Here is a 19,912-nt window from a genome sequence, read left to right on the forward strand (position 1 = left end):
AAAAAAAACGATCTTGGAGATTTATAGTATTGATACTGATCTGAAGGAGGGTTTTCTGGTTTGTTTGATTGATTTTTTTTGTTTTGTTTTGTTTTGTTTTGGTCTCAGACTTCAGGTCATTTTTGATTTTCAACAGCTTTATGGAGCCATAACTGGCATATAATAAATGACACATTTTTTAAGTGCCCAATTTGGTGTTCTGACCTATGTATACACCTGTGAAACCATCCCCACAATCAAGATGAACATATTGGTCACCCCCCAAAATTTTCTTGTGCCTTCTTGTAAGACCATGCTCCTGGCTCTCTCCAACCAGGTCTCCATTCCCAGACAACCGCTAACCCGCCCACTGTCACCAGAGATTGGTTCTCATTTTCTAGACTTTTGCAAAAATCGAAAGACACAGTAGGTGTTGTTTCTGGGGAGCGTGAGCTGGCTTCTTTAACTCAGCGTAATTACTTTAAGATTCATGCATGTTGCTGCACGTACCAAGAATTCATCCCTTTTTGTTGCTATGTAGTTTTCCACTGTCTAGGCATCTCATAGTCTGTTTATCCATTCATCTCCTTATGGATAAAGGTTGTTTCTAATTTGGGGGTATTAAAAGTAACGTTGCTATAAACAGTAATGCAAAAGTCTTTGCATGAACATAGACTTCCACTTTTCTCAGCGATAGAATGGCTGAGTCAAATGGTAAATGTGTGATTAACGAATTTCTGAAAATGTTTGTACTATTTATGTCTCCACCAGCAGCGTCTGAGAATTCAGTTCCTCCCTCTCCTCATCCACACTAGCTTTGTTCAGTCTTTTTAATTTAAGATGTTTCGATAGCTATATAGTTATATTTCACTGTGGTTTTAATTTGCCTTTCCTAATGGCCAATGATGTTGAAAATGATCTCATATGCTTGTTTTATATTCACGTATCTTTTATTGATTTGCAATACGGTTTGTCTGATCTTATTTCATTGATTTCTACTCTGATCTTTATTTCTTTTCTTTGCTTGCTTTGGGCTTCATTTGCCCTTATTTCATTAGATTCTTACGGTGGAAGCTGAGGTCATTGATTTGAGAACTTCTGTTTTAATACTGGTGTTACAATGCTATAAATTTCCATCCACCTGCTGCTTTAGCAACATTCCACAAATGTTAATATGTTATGTTTTTATTCAGTTCGAAATACTTAATGATTTAACTCTTGATTTCTTTGACCCCTGGAATATTTAGAGGTGTGTTATTTAGTTTCCAGATATTTGGGGGATTTTCTAGATACCTTTCATTTATTTCTAACTTAATTGCTTTGTGGTGAGAGAACACACTTCGCATGATTTGATTCCTTTAAAAAATTTTGAGACTTGTTTTATGATCCCAAAGAAGGTCTGCCTTGGCAAATGGTCCATGTGCACTTAAAAACAATGTGTTCTGCTGTGGTTGGAAAGATTATTTTATAAATGTCAATAAGGTCAAGTTGGTTGATAGTGTTGTTCAAATCTTCTAAATCATTACTGATTTTTTGTCCACTTGTTCTATCAATTATGGAGACAGGGGTATTAAAAACTCCAACTATTGTGGTACCTGGCTGCCTCAATCGGAAGAGCGTGCGACCCTTGATCTCAGAGTTGTAAGTTCAAGCCCCACGTTGAGTGTACAGAGATTACTTGAAGCAAAATAAAATAAAATCTTTTAAAAAAAGAAAAGAAAAGAAAAAGAAAACTCCAACTACAATTATAGGTTTGTCAATTTCTCTTTGCATTCTGTTAATTTCGCTTATGTATATTGATGCTCTGTTCTTAGATTCTTAATACTTAGCTTTGTTATGTCTTCCTGATGAATGGACACATTCATTCTTTATGAAATGGCACTCTTTGTGCCTGGTGATACTTTTGCTCTGAAATTTGCTTTGTCTAATATTATTGTTGCCATTTGTCTAATATTACTATTGCCATTAGGGCTTTCTTTAGAATAGTGTTACATGGTAAGTCTTCTTTTTTCTATCCTTTTATTTTTAACATATTTGTATCTTTATATTTAAAGTGGGTTTCTCGGGGCGCCTGGGTGGCGCAGTCGGTTAAGCGTCCGACTTCAGCCAGGTCACGATCTCGCGGTCCGTGAGTTCGAGCCCCGCGTCAGGCTCTGGGCTGATGGCTCGGAGCCTGGAGCCTGTTTCCGATTCTGTCTCCCTCTCTCTGCCCCTCCCCTGTTCATGCTCTGTCTCTCTCTGTCCCAAAAATAAATAAAAAACGTTGAAAAAAAAATTAAAAAAAAAAATAATAAAAATAAAGTGGGTTTCTTTTTGTAACTCTTTTTCCCCTTCCCTTCCGCCGTGGTCTTCTGTTAAGTTTCTCAAGTTGCACATATGAATGAAAACATACGATATGTCTTTCTCTGATTGACTTTCTTCACTTAGGAGGCAAACCATAAGAGACTCTTAATACGGAGAACAAACTGAGGGTTGATGGAGGGGGTGGAGAGGGGAAAATGGGTGGTGGGCATTGAGGATGGCACTTGTTGGGGTGAGCACTGGGTGTTGTATATAAGCGATGACTCACGGAAATCTACACCCCAAACCGAGAGCTCACTGTGTACCCTGTACATTAGCCAACTTGACAATAAATCATCTTTAATTAAGTAATTAATTAATTAAAAATAAATAAATAAAGCGGTTTTCTGGTAGGTGGTGTATAATTTGATCTTGGTTTTGTCTTGTTTTTTTCTCTCTAAAAATCTCTCACCTTTATTTGGGATATTTAGACCACTGCATATAATGTGATCACTGTTAGGGTTAGGTTTGAGTCTATCATTTGCTATTTCTTATCTGTATCGTTTGTTCTTTGTTTCATTTTTCCTTTTTCTGCCTTCTTCTGCATTAAGTATTATTAGTGATGCAACTTTATCCTTTTTGTTGGATTGTTAGCTACAACTCTTCACTGGGTTGTTTTAGTGGTTGCTGTTGGGTTTATAATATACATATTTAACTTATCACAGTCTACCTTCAAGTAATATTGTGTGGCTTCATGTATAATATAAGAACCTTACACCTGTATACTTGTATATCTTCCCTTAAAATCTTCATGCTACTGTGATCATACGTTTTACTTCTATGTATATTAGAAGCCCTCAAATGTATTGCTACTATGTTTTTTACTTTAAACAAGTTAATTATCTTTAAGAAGATTTAAATAAAAAGAACAAAATTTATTTTCTTTATTTTATTGTTCTTTATTTATCCACATTGTGTTTCTATTGCTTTTCACTCCTAGGTGTAGATCTATGTTTCTATCTGGAATCACTTTCCTTCTGCTCGAATGACTTCCTTGAACATTTCTTGTAGTGTAGGTCTTCCAGATTTTTTGTGTCCAAAAAAAGTCTGTATTTCATCTTTGGTTTTGAAAGATGCTTTCACTAAGTAGAATCTAGGTTTGGCAGTTTTCAATATTTCAAAGAGGTTGCTCCACTGTCTTTTGGTTTGCATGGCTTCTTTTCTTTCTTTCTTTCTTTCTTTCTTTCTTTTCAACGTTGTTTTTTTTTTTTTGTTTTTTTGTTTTTTTTTTTTTTTTTTTTTGGGACAGAGAGAGACAGAGCATGAACGGGGGAGGGGCAGAGAGAGAGGGAGACACAGAATCGGAAACAGGCTCCAGGCTCCGAGCCATCAGCCCAGAGCCTGACGCGGGGCTCGAACTCACGGACCGCGAGATCGTGACCTGGCTGAAGTCGGACGCTTAACCGACTGCGCCACCGAGGCGCCCCCTTTCTTTCTTTCTTGAAAGAGAGAGAGCACAAGGCAGGGGAGAGGAACAGTGGGAGAGAGAGAGAAAGAAAGAGAATCCCAAGCAGACTCCACACCCAGTGAGGAGCCCAATGCAGGGCTCGACCCCGGGATCATAACCTGAGCTGAAATCAAGAGTCAGTCACTCCACTGGCTGAGCCACCCAGGCATCCCTGGCTTGCGTGGTTTCTACAGAAAAATCTGCTGCCAACTCTTTTTGGTTTTCCTGCATGTAATGTGTCTTTTATCTCCTACTGCCTTTAGGATTTGTTCCCTTTTGGGGCCCCTGGGTGGCTTAACTTTGGGATATTTAGACAACTGCATATAATGTGATCCCTGATAGGGTTAGGTTTGAGTCTATCATTTGCTATTTTTTACGTGTATCATTTGTTCTTTGTTCCATTTTTCCTTTTTCTGCCTTCATCTGCATTAATTGAATATTATTAGTGATTCAATTTTATCCTAGTTGAGTGTCAGTCAAGTCAGTTGAGCGTCTGACTTCAGCTCAGGTCATGATCTTGCAGTTTGCAAGTTTGAGCCCCAAGTCAGGTTCTGTGCTGACAAAGCCTGGAGCCCACTTTGGATTCTGTGTCTCCCTGTCTCTCTGCTTCTCCCCTGCTCACACACTCTCTCTCTCTCAAAAAAATAAATAAACATTAAAAAATTTTAAAAAAAGAATTACCAGGACTTTAATTTTTGCTTAGTTTTATTAAGAATTTGCTCTTTATTAGTGGTTTTAAGCAATTTGGTTATGATGTGCTTTGGTATAGTTTTCTTTTTTCTTTTAAGATTTTATTTTATTATTATTTTTTAACGTTTATTTATTTTTGAGAGAGAGCACAAGCAAGGAAGGAGCAGAGACAGAGAGGGAGACAGAGAAACCGAAGCAGGTTCCAGGCTCTGAGCTGTCAGCACAGAGCCCGACGCAGGGCTTGAACCCATGAACCGTGAGATCATGACCTGAGCCGAAGTCGGACGCTCAACCGACTGAGCCACCCAGGCACCTCTCTATTTATTTTCTTTATTCTTTCTTTCTGTGTTTCGTTTTGGATAGCCTCTGTAGTGAGAGCTTCGGGTTCACTGATTTTTTTTCCTTCTGCAATGTCTGTTCAGCTGTTAATCCCATACAGTAGATTTTTTCATCTCAGACGTTATTGTTCTCTTTTCTAGAAGTTTATTTATTTAATTTTTTTTTTTAACATTTATTTATTTTTGAGACAGAGAGAGACAGAGCATGAACGGGGGAGGGGCAGAGAGAGAGAGGGAGACACAGAATCGGAAACAGGCTCCAGGCTCTGAGCCGTCAGCCCAGAGCCTGACGCTGGGCTCGAACTCACGGACCGCGAGATCGTGACCTGAGCTGAAGTGGGACGCTTAACCGACTGAGCCACCCAGGCGCCCCTCTAGAAGTTTAATATTGGCCTTTTTCTTTAACATCTTTTACATTTGTATTTAACGTATTCAATATTTCCTATAGTTTCCTAAACATACAGAATACAGTTATAGTTGTTCTTCATGTACTTTTCTACTAATTCTATCAATGTACATTCTGGATTAATGTCAGTTGGTAGCATTTCCTTCTCATTAAGGGTCACGTTTTTCTACTTCTTTGCATACACATGAACTTTTACTGGATACTGGGCCAATCGTATTAGATATTGGAAATTTTCTCTTTTGGGGGTTGGGATACAATTGCATTCCTAGAAATATTCTTGAGCTTTGTTCCGGGATATGGTTCAATGGGTTGGAAACATTTTGACCGCTTCAAGTATTATTTATGTTTCGTTAGGTGAGACCAGAGCAGCGTTTAGCCTAGGGCTAATGTTCCCCCTAAACTGAGAGAAAAAAAATCTTTCTAAATATAGCCAATGCTCTGAATATTGGATTTAACATAGTCACAGGAGCCTCAGGCTCTAATTAATTTTGCGTTATTTTATCAATCTGCATATGGAGACTTTTGGGGGCTCATAATATACATTTGTGAAAATAAAGTTTTCCATTCTAAGAGTAATACTTGCTGTTAAGTGAAAATCTACAAAATACAGAAAAGCAGGAAAAAAGAATCCCTTGTACGTCCATTCCCTAGAGATAAATTCTGTCAACATTCTGAGGTACTTTCTTTGCTTTACTAGAGAGCACGGGCTTTCTCAGAGCAATGGAAGGATGCTCCCCTCCCAAAGTTATAGAACTTTTTAAAACTTCAGCAAATTAGGGTGCTTCTTTGATTAAATCTAGGAGAAAAATCACCCATACTAACATGCATTTCTTGTTCTCAAGGTGATTTTTTTTTAAGTTTATTTGTTTATTTTGAGACCGGGGGAGGGGCAGAGAGAGAGGGAGACAGAGAATCCCAAGCGGGCTCCATTCTGTGCTGTCAGCACAGAGCCCGATGCAGGGCTCAATGTCACAAACCGGGAGACTGTGACCTGAGCCGAAGTCGGACACTTAACCAACTGAGCCACCCAGGTGCCCTTCTCACCCTCTTTTTTAGGAAGCCTTGGTCATGGCTGCCTCTCCAGTCTCAGAGCAAGTTGTCCTGGGCCAACCCATGATGTCAGCAGTTCACGTCCAGATTTTTTCACTTAGGGAACATTTGAGTGCTTGCCAAGTGCTGAGCCTTATGCTAGTCTGGGTTTTTACAGAATGACTCTGGAGGAAATCTGGAGGAAATCATAGGCTGGAGGAGGAGACAGCTATAACCCAAGGAGTGTAATGCTAAATACACTGATCCTTAGTTTGAAAATGCTGCAGGGCTTTAAGGGCAAAGAGGGGGCAGGACTCTATGTCACCCTCTGCTGGGAGCATCAGGAAGGTATTTTAGTTTGGGCTGGTTGGTTTGTTTCTGGTTTTTACAAGAACACCAAAAATACTTTATTAGTTCTCAAAAAAGCAGCCATCACAAGGCACATGAAGTAGAAACATACCTTAGCAGTCAAAGGGTTAGGGTTATATACAATTATTGCTGTTTTTCTTTTGTAGCCTTGCCCATAGCCAGAGGGATGTAAACTAACATTCTGCAGCACCGGTCAGGAAACTCAGGGACACTCGCCAGTGGTTCTGAGCACATTAACAAAAAGACTCCATTCTTGTGAAAGAATCCATTCTTGTGAATGGATTCGACCACCTTAGTGAAAAATGTCTAGGATAGAACTGTAAATTCAGTTCAATACTACGAAGCAAACACTAAAACTTGATATTACTTCCCGATAGCTCACTCAAGTAGTATCTCGTACTATTCTGAGTGACAAAAAGGTGCAAATAAACTTATTTACAGATACAATGGTTGAACAGTCCCTTTTAAATCTGCAATTTAGGGGGCGCCTGGGTGGCTCAGTCGGTTGAGCATCCGACTTCAGCTCAGGTCACAACCTCACGGTCCGTGAGTTCGAGCCCCGCGTCGGGCTCTGTGCTGACAGCTCAGAGCCTGGAGCCTGTTTCAGATTCTGTGTCTCCCTCTCTCTCTGACCCTCCCCCGTTCATGTTCTGTCTCTCTCTGTCTCAAAAATAAATAAACGTTAAAAAAAAAATTAAAAAAAAAAATCTGCAATTTAGGTTTCAGATTCTCCATTAAAAAGTAACTGCCCTGAAACTCGATAAATTGTACTTAAGCAACTTGGCTATTAGGGTTTACAACAAAGAGAGAAATACCGCCCTCCGAATTATTAATTACAGTTTAACAATTACTTCAACATCAGCAGCCACTGGAGTTACTATTATCTGATTTGTCTGGGCAGTGTCTAGTCTCACTTTCTTCTTGGTTCACAAAACTATCATGGGACTAGGAACTCGGCATGGGAATCAATGATTAGACTTACACACGTCAACTTAAAAGTCACACACAGGGGGCACCTGGGTGGCTCAGTCGGTTGAGCATCCGACTGCTGCTCAGGTCATGATCTCACGGTTCATGGGTTCAAGCCCCATGTCGGCCTTTGCACTGGCAGCGTGGAGCCTGCTTCAGATTCTTTCTCTCTCTGCCCCTCCTCCACTCACTCTCTCTCTCAAAAATAAACACACATTTAAAAAAAATGTTTAAAAAGTCACACACAGGATTACATTGCAACAGCTGTTCCAAATGTCTGTTTTTTAGTTTGGGGTGGAGGGAGTGCGGGTTGTTGTTCTTGTTTGGTGTTTATTTCATAGCCATAAACTTAACTCTGCAATCCAGCTAGACTCAGAGGAGGGTAAGGAAAATATGGGTCCCACAGAACTGCAGTGAGAACACAAAGATTAAAGGGTATTTCGAGCAGATGGGGACAACGGGGTAGCTCCCGGCTACAGAAGGAATAGTCTTACAGCGAAGACAAAAACACAAGTCAAATTTATTAGATTTGTCCACAGTTTGCAATGACGATCTTCTTGCCGGCCTTGCCATGCCTGGAGCTGAAGTGTTCCATGGCTTCCTGGATATTCCTGCCCTCTCTCACCTTGTCCAAGACCACAAGCCCGTCACCCAATCGCTCAGCGTTGGCAACGCAGATGAAGAACTGGGAAGCGTTTGTTTGGGTCCAGTACTTGCCATGGACAAGATGCCAGGACCCGTGTGCTTCACGGGTGAAATTCTCATCATCAAATTTCTCCCCATAGATGGACTCACGGCCAGTGCCATTACAGCACGTGAAGTCACCACCCTGGCACATAAATCCCGGAATAAGCCTGTGAAGGCAGGAGCCTTTATAATCAAAGCCTTGCTCCCCAGTGCTCGGAGCACTAAAGTTCTCTGCTATCTTTGGAACAGAGATGCGGCCCCACGGCTCGCTGTCACCGCCAATGTCAAAGAACGCCACTGTGGGGTTGACCGTGGCTGGACGGCCTGAAACGTCTGTTTTAAGTTAAGGCACTCATTGAACTATTAGTAGCTAAGGGCTTTAAATAAAATTCTACTACCAACTTGGGGCACCTGGGGGGCTCAGTCGGTCGAGCGTCAGACCTTGGCTCAGGGGATGATCTCACCGTCGTGAATACAAGCCCCGCGCCAGGCTCTGGGCCTACAGCTCAGAGCCTGGAGCCTGCTTCAGATCGTGTCGTCTTCTCCCTCTGCCCCTCCCCTGCTCGCACTCTGTCACTCTCTCTCTCTTAAAAAAATTAATTAACATTAAAAAAAAAAAAACCTTTACTACCAACTTTATAAATCTGAAATTTTGACGAGTGTTATTTAGAAAACCAGTTTACTTAACAGTTCACTTAACCTTTTGCAGAAGAGACAAGGAGACTGAATATAAACTATATCAACACTTAAGTGAACTGTACTATGCCCTTGTGGCCAGAAAATTGCATTTTTTTTTCCTAAAAGGAAAGCAGTCTTTATTTTTCGGACTTCCAAAGCCTACTTTATGTAACTACAAGTACCACTGCTTTTGGAAGGTTATAGAGAAATTCTTTTTAAAAAAATAACTTAAAAATTAGCCATACTCGGGGTGCCTGGGTTGCTCAGTCGGTTAAGCATCCAACTTCAACTCAGGTCATGATCTCACGGTTTGTGGGTTTGAGCCCCACATTGGGCTCTGTGCTGACAGCTCAGAGCCTGGAGCCTGTCTGGGATTCTGTGTGTCACTCTCTCTCTGCCCTTCCCCAGCTCGCACTCTGTCCGGCTCAAAAAGAAGCATTAAAAAAAAATTAGTCATACTGTTGAAACACTCACCCAATATAAATAATTCACTCTTCAATAAGAAATAGAATTATTTTTTAAATTTTTTTTAACATTTATTTAATTTTGAGAGACAGAGAGAGATAGAGGGCAAGTGGGGGAGGGGCAGAGAGAGAGGGAGACTCAGAATCCCAGCAGGCTCCAGGCTCCCAGCTGCCAGCACAGAGCCCGACGCAGGGCTCGAGCTCACGGACCGCGAGATCATGAGCTGAGCTGAAGTCGGCCACTCAGCCAACTGAGCCACCCAGGTGCCCCAGAAATAGAATTCTTTATAGCAAGTGCCCCAGAGTTGCGTCACTCAGTTACCGCAGATATTAAAAACCAATCTGTTAAATCGGCAAGATGTTTCTGTAGCCTTACTGAACACCTGTAGCTCTATCCTCTGTTGTCTCAATAGGCACCGCACTTACCTAAGTAACAGCAGATCACATCTGACAGGTACTAACGCTAAGCTTGTACACTGTACTGACCAAGCCTAACATAGACATGTGTGCTTGCCTCACATGGACATGTGTCCGATGCACGTAAAAGCAGATCTAGTTAATGCCCTTTGGGAACAGGAGAGTTTACTTTGCCTTGACTGGTTCTTGTTCTAAGCAAGGAACTCTCAACCTTTCATTTATAATGATACTCTTTAAAAAAAAAAAACAAAAAACAATCCCGTGACATTGACGGTAAAGGGAGCCCATCAGTTCCATCACATGTAGTGTTTCTGCACATTACTGCTTGGCAGATATGTTGCAGGCTAAAAGGCAAAGTCCTATTTAGTGATATCGTAAGCAATGGCTCGAAATACATGTAAGAACTGGGTTTTTTTTCATGTTCCAAAAATCCTGTTAACAGCGGAGGAGTGAAATAGACACAGGGCGTGAACATCAAAATCAAAGTTGGGGTTCCAGTGTTCAATTTGGGCATGAAGGGATCTGCTGTAGCCTTGGAAGCTCACGGAGAAGAGGGAGTCCTTTTGCCCAGAGCCCCTGAGCAAAAATGCAGCTTTCCCTTCAGGAAGGGTTTCCGGGGCGCCTGGGTGGCTCAGTCGGTTGAGTGTCCAAATTCAGCTCAGGTCATGATCTCACAGTTCGTGGGTTCGAGCCCCGTGTTGGGCTGTGTGCTGATAGCTCAGAGCCTGGAGCCTGCTTTGGATTCTCTCTCTCTCTCTCTCTCTCTCTCTCTCTCTCCTGCCCCTCCCCTGCTTGTACTCTGTCTCAAAAATAATTTTTTTTTTAAAAAAGGGCTTCTGCTTTGGAACACTCTCCAGCAACGGGGATTCCCTGTAATCAGAAAAAAATTAGACAGGAGGCAGTGGATGTAACCAATCTGTGGATAGCTATCTCCAGATACCTGACATTGCTTCTGCCTACGTGACTGCAAACACAGGGTGGTTGTGTCCTCTTCTGTGTCACAACTAGCTTGTGAAATGGCAAAACCGTCCCCACTTATTTCAGGCATTCCAGCAGCTAACTTCGGTCCCACTTAATATAACCAACTAGCCTGTGCAGTGGCTTCAATGGATGTATTTGTGTATTAGGAGGGGTGTCAACCTTCTGCAATACTAAGCCACCTTCTTTTTCTAAGCTTATCTTCTTTATCCTCTATAGAAGCCAAATATGGATCAAATGTATCAAAAAAAAAAAATGTTGAATGTGGTTTCACAGGGGCTGAATGCTTATGTAATCAAATGCCATTTTGGAGCTAAATCTGAGCCAGCAGGAAAAGGGCATTTTCAGGATTTAGAAAGGTGTATTAAAAGGCTTGATTCAGACAGGTGTATTTTTCTTTTTTAGAAAAGAAGGGCTTTAACTACTTGTTGTAAGTTCTCGTGGGAAAACACAAGCCCACAGTTCTTGCAACCTTTGTCCCACAGACTGACTTCCTTTCAGGGGTCCAAACAAAGGGACATATTGAAATACTGGTGTCTGGGGCACCTGGGTGGCTCAGTCGGTTAACTCTCTGACTTCAGCTCAGGTCATGATCTCATGGGCCATGAGTTTGAGCCCTGTGTCGGGCTCTGTGCTAACATCTCAGAGTCTGGACCCTGCTTCTGATTCTGTGTGTGTTGTGTCTCTCTCTCTGCCCCTCTCCCACTTGTGCTCTGTCTCTCTCTCTCAAAAATAAATATTAAACACACACACACGCACACACACACACATATGTATATATATTGAAATACTGGTGTCTGGATTGAGAAAGTAAACAACTTTAATGACCAGGTAGCACATCTTTATGCAAATCAGGTAATTAAAAAAGTTTTTTTTAATGCTTATTTAGTTTTGAGAGAGAGACAATGTGAGCAGGGGAGGGGCGGAGAGAGAGGGAGACACAGAATCAGAAGCAGGCTCCAGGCCAGCTCTGAGCTGTCAGCACAGAGCGCAATGCGGAGCTTGAACCCATGAACTGTGAGATCACAACCTGAGCTGAAGCCAGACGCTTAACCAACTGAGCCACCCAGGCGCCCGCAAGCCAGATAGTTTCAAATTATTTGGTTTTGATAAAATTCAATGAGCGCCTCCTGGAATTGTCAGTTGATGGGTCATTAAAACAAGCTTTGGTGATGGTTACTGCATGATTTTTGGCAAATTCTTTGGAAGAAGTTGCAAAAGAACTCCGAGAATTACATTGCTGATGGCAAAACTCTTTTTATTCCCATCTACTTGTTTTATACAAGCCAATTGTCTTGGCCATTACCCAAAAAAAAAAAAAAAAAAAAAAAAAAAAAATAGGAACAGAACGACGCAGGACCTGTTGAGAAAAATCACCTCCCTTCTACTGAGGTAGTATTTGCAACAAGACTTCATTTATCAAAAAATGATGCTGTACATTATTTTGACTAATCCTGCAATAAAAATCCTTGTAATAATAGGTAGAAAGTTTTTAGAAGACTACGATCACAGGAAATGTTTTTAAAAATTGAATTTCAGTGTAAATGCACATTTCTGTGGTAAAGAAGTATCACAGGGTGATCAATAAGAACTTTCAGGCATAAAATTATACTACTTGAGGATAAACTTCTGCAAGAGTACAATGGAATAAAAACGCAAATTCAAGGAGAAAAAGGAATAATGTAGCATTTCTTGTAGTTAACAAAGTCGTTTTACTTTATTTACATATAAATGGATGATGGTGGCCATCAAACTGCTGTAGTATTTAAATTCCGCTGGATGGCATTCAAAGCTGATGTAACACTTTTATTTTTAAAAATGTTTATTTATTTTGAGAAAGCACGCGCAGTGAGAGGGGGCAGTGAGAGGGAGAGAATCCCAAGCAAGCTCCACTCTCCGCGCGGAGCCTGATGAGGCGGGGGCTCGATCCCACTACCATGAGATCTTGACCCGAGCCAAAATCAAGAGTCAGACGCCCAACCAACCGAGCCACCCAGGTGCCCCTGTAACACTTTTATTGTAAAGTGTCAATTTCCTTTCCAGTTTGTTTGCTTTTATTTAATCTTCTTGCCTAGTGACTCTAGCTGGAACCTCCGGTTCAATACTGAAGAGAAGTGGGAAGAGTGGACATCCCTGTCTCTCCCCATTAAATACGATGTTAGCTGTGGGGGTTTTCAGAGATGCCCTTTATCAGATTGAGGAAGTTCCCTTCCTTTTCCAGTGTGTTGAATGTTTCGCATGGGGGTAGTTTTAAAGAGCTATTTTAGTAAGTTAGGGGAGCAAAATGTTCGAAAGCTCAAGTTCAGGCTCCTTGGACACCCTGTCCCTGCTATACCCTCGGCAATAAGCACAGTCCTGCACATATAAGAGGCCCAACAAACATTTGTCGAGCAAACTGTGTCCCACCTCCCCCCTGGCATTTTATTCTCTGGTGACGCTGCGGTGTTTAGGCCCCGCCCCCACTCCCCAATACCCTGCTTATGTGGCCAGAGTTCTCTCCCCTCTCTTCTGTTCCCAGCTGGCACCGATTCATGCTTTCCAGCGCTGTCCAGGTGTCATCTCATTCAGGAGATACCTCTCTCCCCATCCCTCCTCAGATCCTGAGCTGTCAGGGTCTAATTTTGTGCTGCCATGGTACTTCGTGCTTCGACCATTGTGCTCTATGTGAATTATTTATTTACCTGTCCATCCCTCACTAAACTAGATAGGCGATATGGTTTGCGGCCAACAGTGTGGATTCAGGAACCTGACAGCCCAGATTCAAAACCCTGCCTCTTACTACTTTGGATGGCCTTGGTTATTTATTTATTTATTTATTTATCTATTTATTTATTTATTTAGAGGGCGCAAGTGAGTGAGGGACAGAGAGAGAGAAAGCGGGGGGGGGGGGGGGGCAGGGAAAGCTGGGCCTCACCTGAAGTGGGCCTTGTATTCCACCTGATGCAGGGCTCAAACTCACTCCGCGTGAACTCACAAACTGTGAGTTCGTGACCTGAGCCGAAGTCAGATGCTTAAAGGCTGAGCCACCTGGGCGCTCTGGGTGGCCTTGGTTATGCCTCAGTTTCTTCATCTGCCAGAGATGCTGATAATAGCACCGATTTGGTAGTGTTGTTTGACAGCTGAGCGACAACAGTGTCTAGTAAACAGTAATTATTATATGAGTTAGCTATTAAGTCCTATAGGGCAAGGAGTTGGTGTTTTCCTTCTCTGCTTCTCACGGCCCTGGCCTGCGGGCGGGCGCTCAATAAATTCGTCACGAAGGGTGAGCATGGCAGCAAGTACCTGCGAGAAGGAAAAGCAAGATGGGTTCAACATGGCACAGCAGGTCGATTCCAGAATTCGAGTGTGTAAACCATTGCTGTGTATTGCCTACACTGCCTTCACTCTGCCCCTGAGATTGCCAGACTGGAGAAATTAAATCCCTGTCATTATGGGCTTCCTCTCCCTAGGGTCACATAAGAGCTTGGGAGGTTTAGGCACTGCTCAGAAAATAGGGTACATACTTCCGATCTTCAGTCCGTTATTTTTATTGTCCAAGTCTGCATGGCCCCTGGAACGTATTTAGTATAGCAGAGCATCTTTGCCTGGCCGGCAGCCTCCTGGGGGCTTCTGGTACCTACAGAACCATAGAGAGGATTCGATGTATCCTTGTTTTGGCAACTCACCTGGAGGGGAGGTGCTGTAAAACTTTCTGAATCGTTCCTCTGGTGTTGGACTCCCATGTTTCTTCCTTCTTCTTTAATTGGCATTTTTCAAGAAATGAACCCACCCTTTCAAAAGAAAATACTTGGGGCATATTAAAACTTTGGGCAAAGACAGAATGACACTGGTAGGCACTACTCATAGTTACCCCCAGGGGCAGTTTGTACTGTAATCTGCAATTCCTCTGCCAGGGGTGGTTTGCGAACATCCTAGTCAGAAGATGGCTTCGACCAAGGGTTCAGGGTAATCGATTACCACGAATCCCGCCAACGACAGCTTTTTAAAATGACAATGATTACACAAATTGACATCAGCTCACCTCGTGAGAGGAAACCTGCTTCTGATGTCACCTCTGGGGTTGATCAGGATTGGAACAGCATAACGAAGTTGAAAGCAGACTCCCTCTCTGGTTCTCTGATGCCTCCCATGTGGGAGACAGAGTCCTCCCTCTGTGACACCGTTGCCCCACCCTGAGTAAAGCTTTGATTCATGCCGTGGCCAGAGCATCCAAAAGGACAGAGAGACCTCAAAGAAGCTATATAGTCATAGGAGCTGTTTTGTGCCTGCCTGCTAATGAGTGTTTAATAAATGGTGTGTGTGTGTGTGTGTATGTGTGTGTGTGTGTGTGTGTGTGTGTGTGTGGTTGTGGCAGATTTTAGACTGAAACGTTTCCTTTACATATTCTGGGAGTAAGGATGTGAAGCAGGCAACCCCTCGCCACTTCGGACTTCTCTGGCAGCTACTGTAACCAACAAAAAAAAGAAGGCCGAGTTGGACATGATCATCTTAGGTCAGTTTGCAACACCTTGCTGTCTCCCTGGAGCACTTCCAGGGAGCAGGGCAAGGGCTCTAGCTGCCTCTGGAACCACCGATCTCTGTAACCTCCTCATTGCCAGAGAATCTCCTGTTTCCCCTAACTTTCCTGCGGTGGGCAGAGCATCCAAAATGACACAGACACTAAGACCTCAGAGAACTTACGTAGTTTCCCATCTCACCAAGCCAAGCCTTTTATTCTTTCATCTCCTCCCCCTAGTCTCCCCAACCCTTCACTCCAACACAATTCCCTTGTGAAGCTTAAGCTTTTATAGAAAGAAAAAAACAAACAAAGCCAGAAAGGGGGCTATCTCCAAGCAGCTTTTGTTCTCAAGCCTCTCCAGGGACCAGGGAGCCCAAAAGGCTGACTTACTGGCTTAAAAAATGCTAGCCACCTTGGGTGTATCCTATAGACTGCCCAGACAGGCTGTGCTGGATATTCTGTTGTCCCTCCATATTAACCCTCCACCCGTCTCCACCCTCTCTGTGTCCTGGGCAGCTGGCTTGCATGGACTGCATCACCCAGGCACCCTTGCCTTCTAACTTGAAGTGGGTTCAGTCAATGGGAGGCACTAGCCTGAGAGGATGAGAAGGAAAGAAGTGGGGTATTTAAATCCCTGCTGGGCAATGGCTTTGTCCTTTTATCAAGGGACACAGCTGCTGTCAGGCACTTCTTTCTTATCACTACAATTCTGATATGGGTTGAATTGTGCCCCCCGCCCCCCCAAAAAAAAGATATATTGGAGTCTTAACCCCCAGTACCTCAGAAAATGACCTTATTTGGAGATAGGGTCTTTACAGAGGTCATCAAGTTAAAGGAGATCATTAGGATGAGTCCTGGTCCAGTACGACTGATGTTCTTATGAAAAGGGGAAATCTGGACACAGATCGAGACACACATAGAAGAAAATATAAAGAGATACGGAGATACAGTCATGTACAAGCCAAGGAAAGAGGACAGATCCTTCCCTCACAGTCCCCAGAAGGAACCATCCCTCCTGATACCTGGATTTCTAGCCTCCAGAACTGTGAGACAATAAATTCTCTGTGGATTAAGCCACCCAGTTTGTGGTCCTTTGTTATATCAACCCTAAGCAGACTAATACAAGCTATTATTGGGTTCTGGTAACACCTCCACCCCCTGTCCCTTCGGGCCTGGGGGTGGTAAAGACTCCCACTATTGCTACTCCCTGGATGCCTCACCATCCCTCGTCGGTTTCCCTTAACCCTATCCACACCTCAGTCCTTTCATCCAGTCCTCTTCAACTAAGTGTTGAACATGCCTTGTGTTTGCTGAAACTCAAGTCTAGAATATGTTTTCCCAATATACTTTACAAAACTATGTAAAATTCTATTGGGGTTCTCCAATTATGTAGACATCTATTGGGAATCTCCAAAATAGAGCATGTGATGTATTCTTTTTTAATTTTTTTTTTTTTTAATTTGAGAGAGAGAGAAAGAGCATGAGCAGCAGAGAGGGGCAGAGGGAGAGATAGAGAGACAGAGGGACACAGAGAGAGAATCTCAAGCAGGCTCCACCCGAGGCTCGATCCCATGACCCTGGGATCATGACCTGAGTCAAAATCAAGAGTCAGACACTCAACCAACTGAGCCACCCAGGCTCCCAGCATCTGATGTATTTTCAGTTTCTTCTGTTGTCCATTTCATCTTACAAGACAAAGGGGAAGCCATACAGAGAAATGATACTTGGGATTTAATTCAGATCAAAACTTTGGACAAAGTGTAAGAGTTTGTGGTAACCAAAGTGTGTCCGAAACTAAAGTTTGGGTGAACAAATTTCAAAACGCGCAAGCGTTAGGGAAGACTCCAGGGCAGTCTTAAGAAATTAGCTCATGGAGAATGGGATCATTTCAGAAATTAAATTCTGACACTACTCCTGAACAGTTCACGTTCTCTGAATAATTCTACTTTTAAAAGAACTTGAGAAAAACAGTTGTGGGAGTATGTATGCAAGAGTGGCCACCACTTGAAGAGGAAGGGTGAAGTCCAGGATAGAACAAGCCCTGTGAAAGTGGGGGTGAGACGGAGGGAATGGGGAGCCCAAATGAAAAAAGGAAGGAATGGTCAATTCAGGGAACTCAATCCAGTGAACTTTGACATGGAAACTTTGACTCTGGAAAAATTCTCAAATGCATTATTAAACAGTTGGTAAGCTCTTGGAGCAAAGAAAGAAGCAATGATCACTCTCATGCCAAGTTAAACTTATTCCCTTTTTGATGAATCTGCAGGAACCCATTTGGGTGTTAGCACAGCTTCATGTTGTCCTTCTCAGTGTTTTCTCTCTCTCGTCCAGAACTTTCTCATACACTGCACATCATTTATTCTTTGATTAGACAAACACCTGAGCACCTACTGAGGGCTGGACACTGTTCTAGGCACTGAGGATACATCAAGGAAAATCCAAACAGGGTCCCTAGCCTCACAGACCTAACTCTCTGGTGGAGGGTACTTTCCCGATTCTGGAACTTTTCGTCAGCTACCACAGCTCTCCCGTCTTTTCTAAATCACATGAGGTTTTGCTGCCCTAGCAGAATCCTCAGACTCCAGGGTGTCACTGTCTGACCCAACTCTCCTTCTGTTCCTAAGCAGAGTGGGGAGGAAATTGGGAAGAAGTTTTCCTTGGCCAACAGGTGCTGTCCTCTTTTGCAATATGTCCAGAAATGCTATCATTCAGGTTCCATGCAACAGATATTAATTATCTAAATTTCAAATTTGGCAAACCGGCATTTCTGGCCTCGCATCCCACTTGATCCACTTCAGTCATTACCAGTCCCAGCCCCCACCCATTTCCAAATCGGTCCTTTTTTGCTCAACTGATTTTCTCATTCAGGAATGCCTAACATCTCCCTCTCCACCTATGGAAACCCTACCCATTTCCCAAGACCCAGTCCAAGAGCTGCCTCCTCCCTGGCTGGATGTAATTATTTACTTTGCTCAGCAAAATCCCACCCAAGCCCCCATGCTTCACTTGTGCAGCACTATCCCATTTTCATCTTCCTTTCTCAATTAATTACTTGTCTCTCTTCCCCACTATAGTCTAATTTCTTTTAGGGCAACGGTCTCCAGAGCTTCTGCCCTGTCCAGTTGTAGTACTTCACAACAGAAGTTGGCAAACTAAGACCTGAGCCAAGAATGATTGAAATAGTTGGAAAAAGATCAACAGAAGAAGAATATTTCATGACATGAAATGCAAATTTCAGGAACCGTTAAGTAAAGCTTTATTGGAACACAGCCCTTATTTTCCATTTTCCTTTTGAGCTCCAGTGGCAGAATTGAGTAGCTGAGAAGGAGAGCTTATGCCCACAAGCCTTAATGTTTCCTATATGGCCCTTTACAGAAAATTTTTGCTAACCTTGCTTTACAAAAAGGGTTTGATGATTGAATCATTGCATCGAGGCACCACGATTTAATAAATACGCATCCTCTCCAGCTTTTTGTTTCTTTGTATAGTGGAGGTAACATTTTGCTTTTAAGTTGTCATAAATATCAAATGAGACATAATGCACCTAGAAAAGTATAAAATCGTATACGACAACTATATTTATCACGTACTGAAAAGATGATAGTGGTAAGATGAGAAAACATTGTCTTTATTCTCCCCCTTCCTTCCTTTACAGCCTTCATTTAAACGTGAAATTTTAAAAGAAAATTCACTTTTAAAGTTTTCACTTTTAAAGTGAGGATAGGCTCACGGGTTTCGTCCTTCCAGTCTTTTGTGTTGCCCCACTTTTCTTTTCTTTCTCACTTGTCATCTTTCCCCCCGGCCCCCCATTCTCTTTCTATAGTATCTCAATTGATCCTCACAAGAGCTCAGGGAAGGAACTAGGACACGCCTAATTAAATCCATTTTACAGACCAGGAAACTGAGGCGGACTCCAGTAGGCTGCAGAGCACTGACGCAGCACGCAGGGAACCCTCAAGGCCACGGTCTCCTCCTCTGCTAAAGGGCAACCTCCCCGCAAATGGAACGAACCTGAGCCCGCCAGGCTTCCAAGCCTGGTTCTTGAACACCTCTGTAGCATTCACACTCGGCGTTCTTTCCTTCTTCCAGCCCCCGATTCTTTACCGCCGCCCCCCCTTCTCGAGAGCAGGTGGTAGGCTCCGCGCTCAACGCGCAGGCGCGCGCCGTCGTGGGGCGGGGGCGGGGCGGGAACTGGGGGGCGGGGTGTGCGCGGGCTTGGTTTGGGGCCGCGGCGGGAGCGGGAGTCGCCGCCACTCGAGTGCGCAGGCGCCTGGCGGTTACCGGTCTCGCCATGGAGCGGAAAGGTGAGCGGTGGAGCGGCCTCCGCCACGAGGGGCAACGGCCGGCGGGGCGAGGCCCGGGTCCGCGTCGGAGCTTTGCCTATTCGCCGCAGTCCGGTCCCCGGGCGTGCGGCGCCCCCCCACTGTGGTGGCGCCGCCCTTCACCCCCCGCCTCTGGGCTGCGGGTCCGCGCCCCTCAGCCCAGGCGTCCTTCCGCACCGGCAGTCATCGCCCCTTGTTCCCCGCCAGGCCGGCCCGCGCCTTGGGGCCGCTGCAGGGCCCGGCCCGCGGCCGGCGAGGCGGACCCCCGCCCGCCGGCCCCCTGACCCGACCCGAGCCCCCG

General features: G+C 43.7%; 1 protein-coding gene and 1 pseudogene across 3 annotated transcripts in view; one reads left to right on the plus strand and one right to left on the minus strand.

Annotated features, from left to right (window-relative positions):
• Positions 1–9,978: 9,978 nt before the first annotated feature.
• LOC125938178 (suppressor of cytokine signaling 5-like) lies at positions 9,979–12,094 on the minus strand (annotated as a pseudogene).
• A 7,276-nt stretch (positions 12,095–19,370) lies between these two features.
• Positions 19,371–19,912, plus strand: part of SRPK1 (SRSF protein kinase 1) — an 82,840-nt gene continuing 82,298 nt past the window's right edge. For 2 of the 3 annotated variants that reach the window (XM_049652754.1, XM_049652753.1), the window contains exon 1: positions 19,479–19,593. In XM_049652754.1, coding sequence (XP_049508711.1) covers positions 19,581–19,593 — 13 coding nt within the window. In that variant the 5' untranslated portion in view covers positions 19,479–19,580. Of the gene's footprint in view, positions 19,594–19,912 lie in introns of all 3 variants that reach the window. The other variant, XM_049652755.1, reaches the window with a different exon arrangement.

This window comes from Panthera uncia (assembly GCF_023721935.1).
Source record: "Panthera uncia isolate 11264 chromosome B2 unlocalized genomic scaffold, Puncia_PCG_1.0 HiC_scaffold_24, whole genome shotgun sequence".
Taxonomy (NCBI): Eukaryota; Metazoa; Chordata; class Mammalia; order Carnivora; family Felidae; genus Panthera; species Panthera uncia.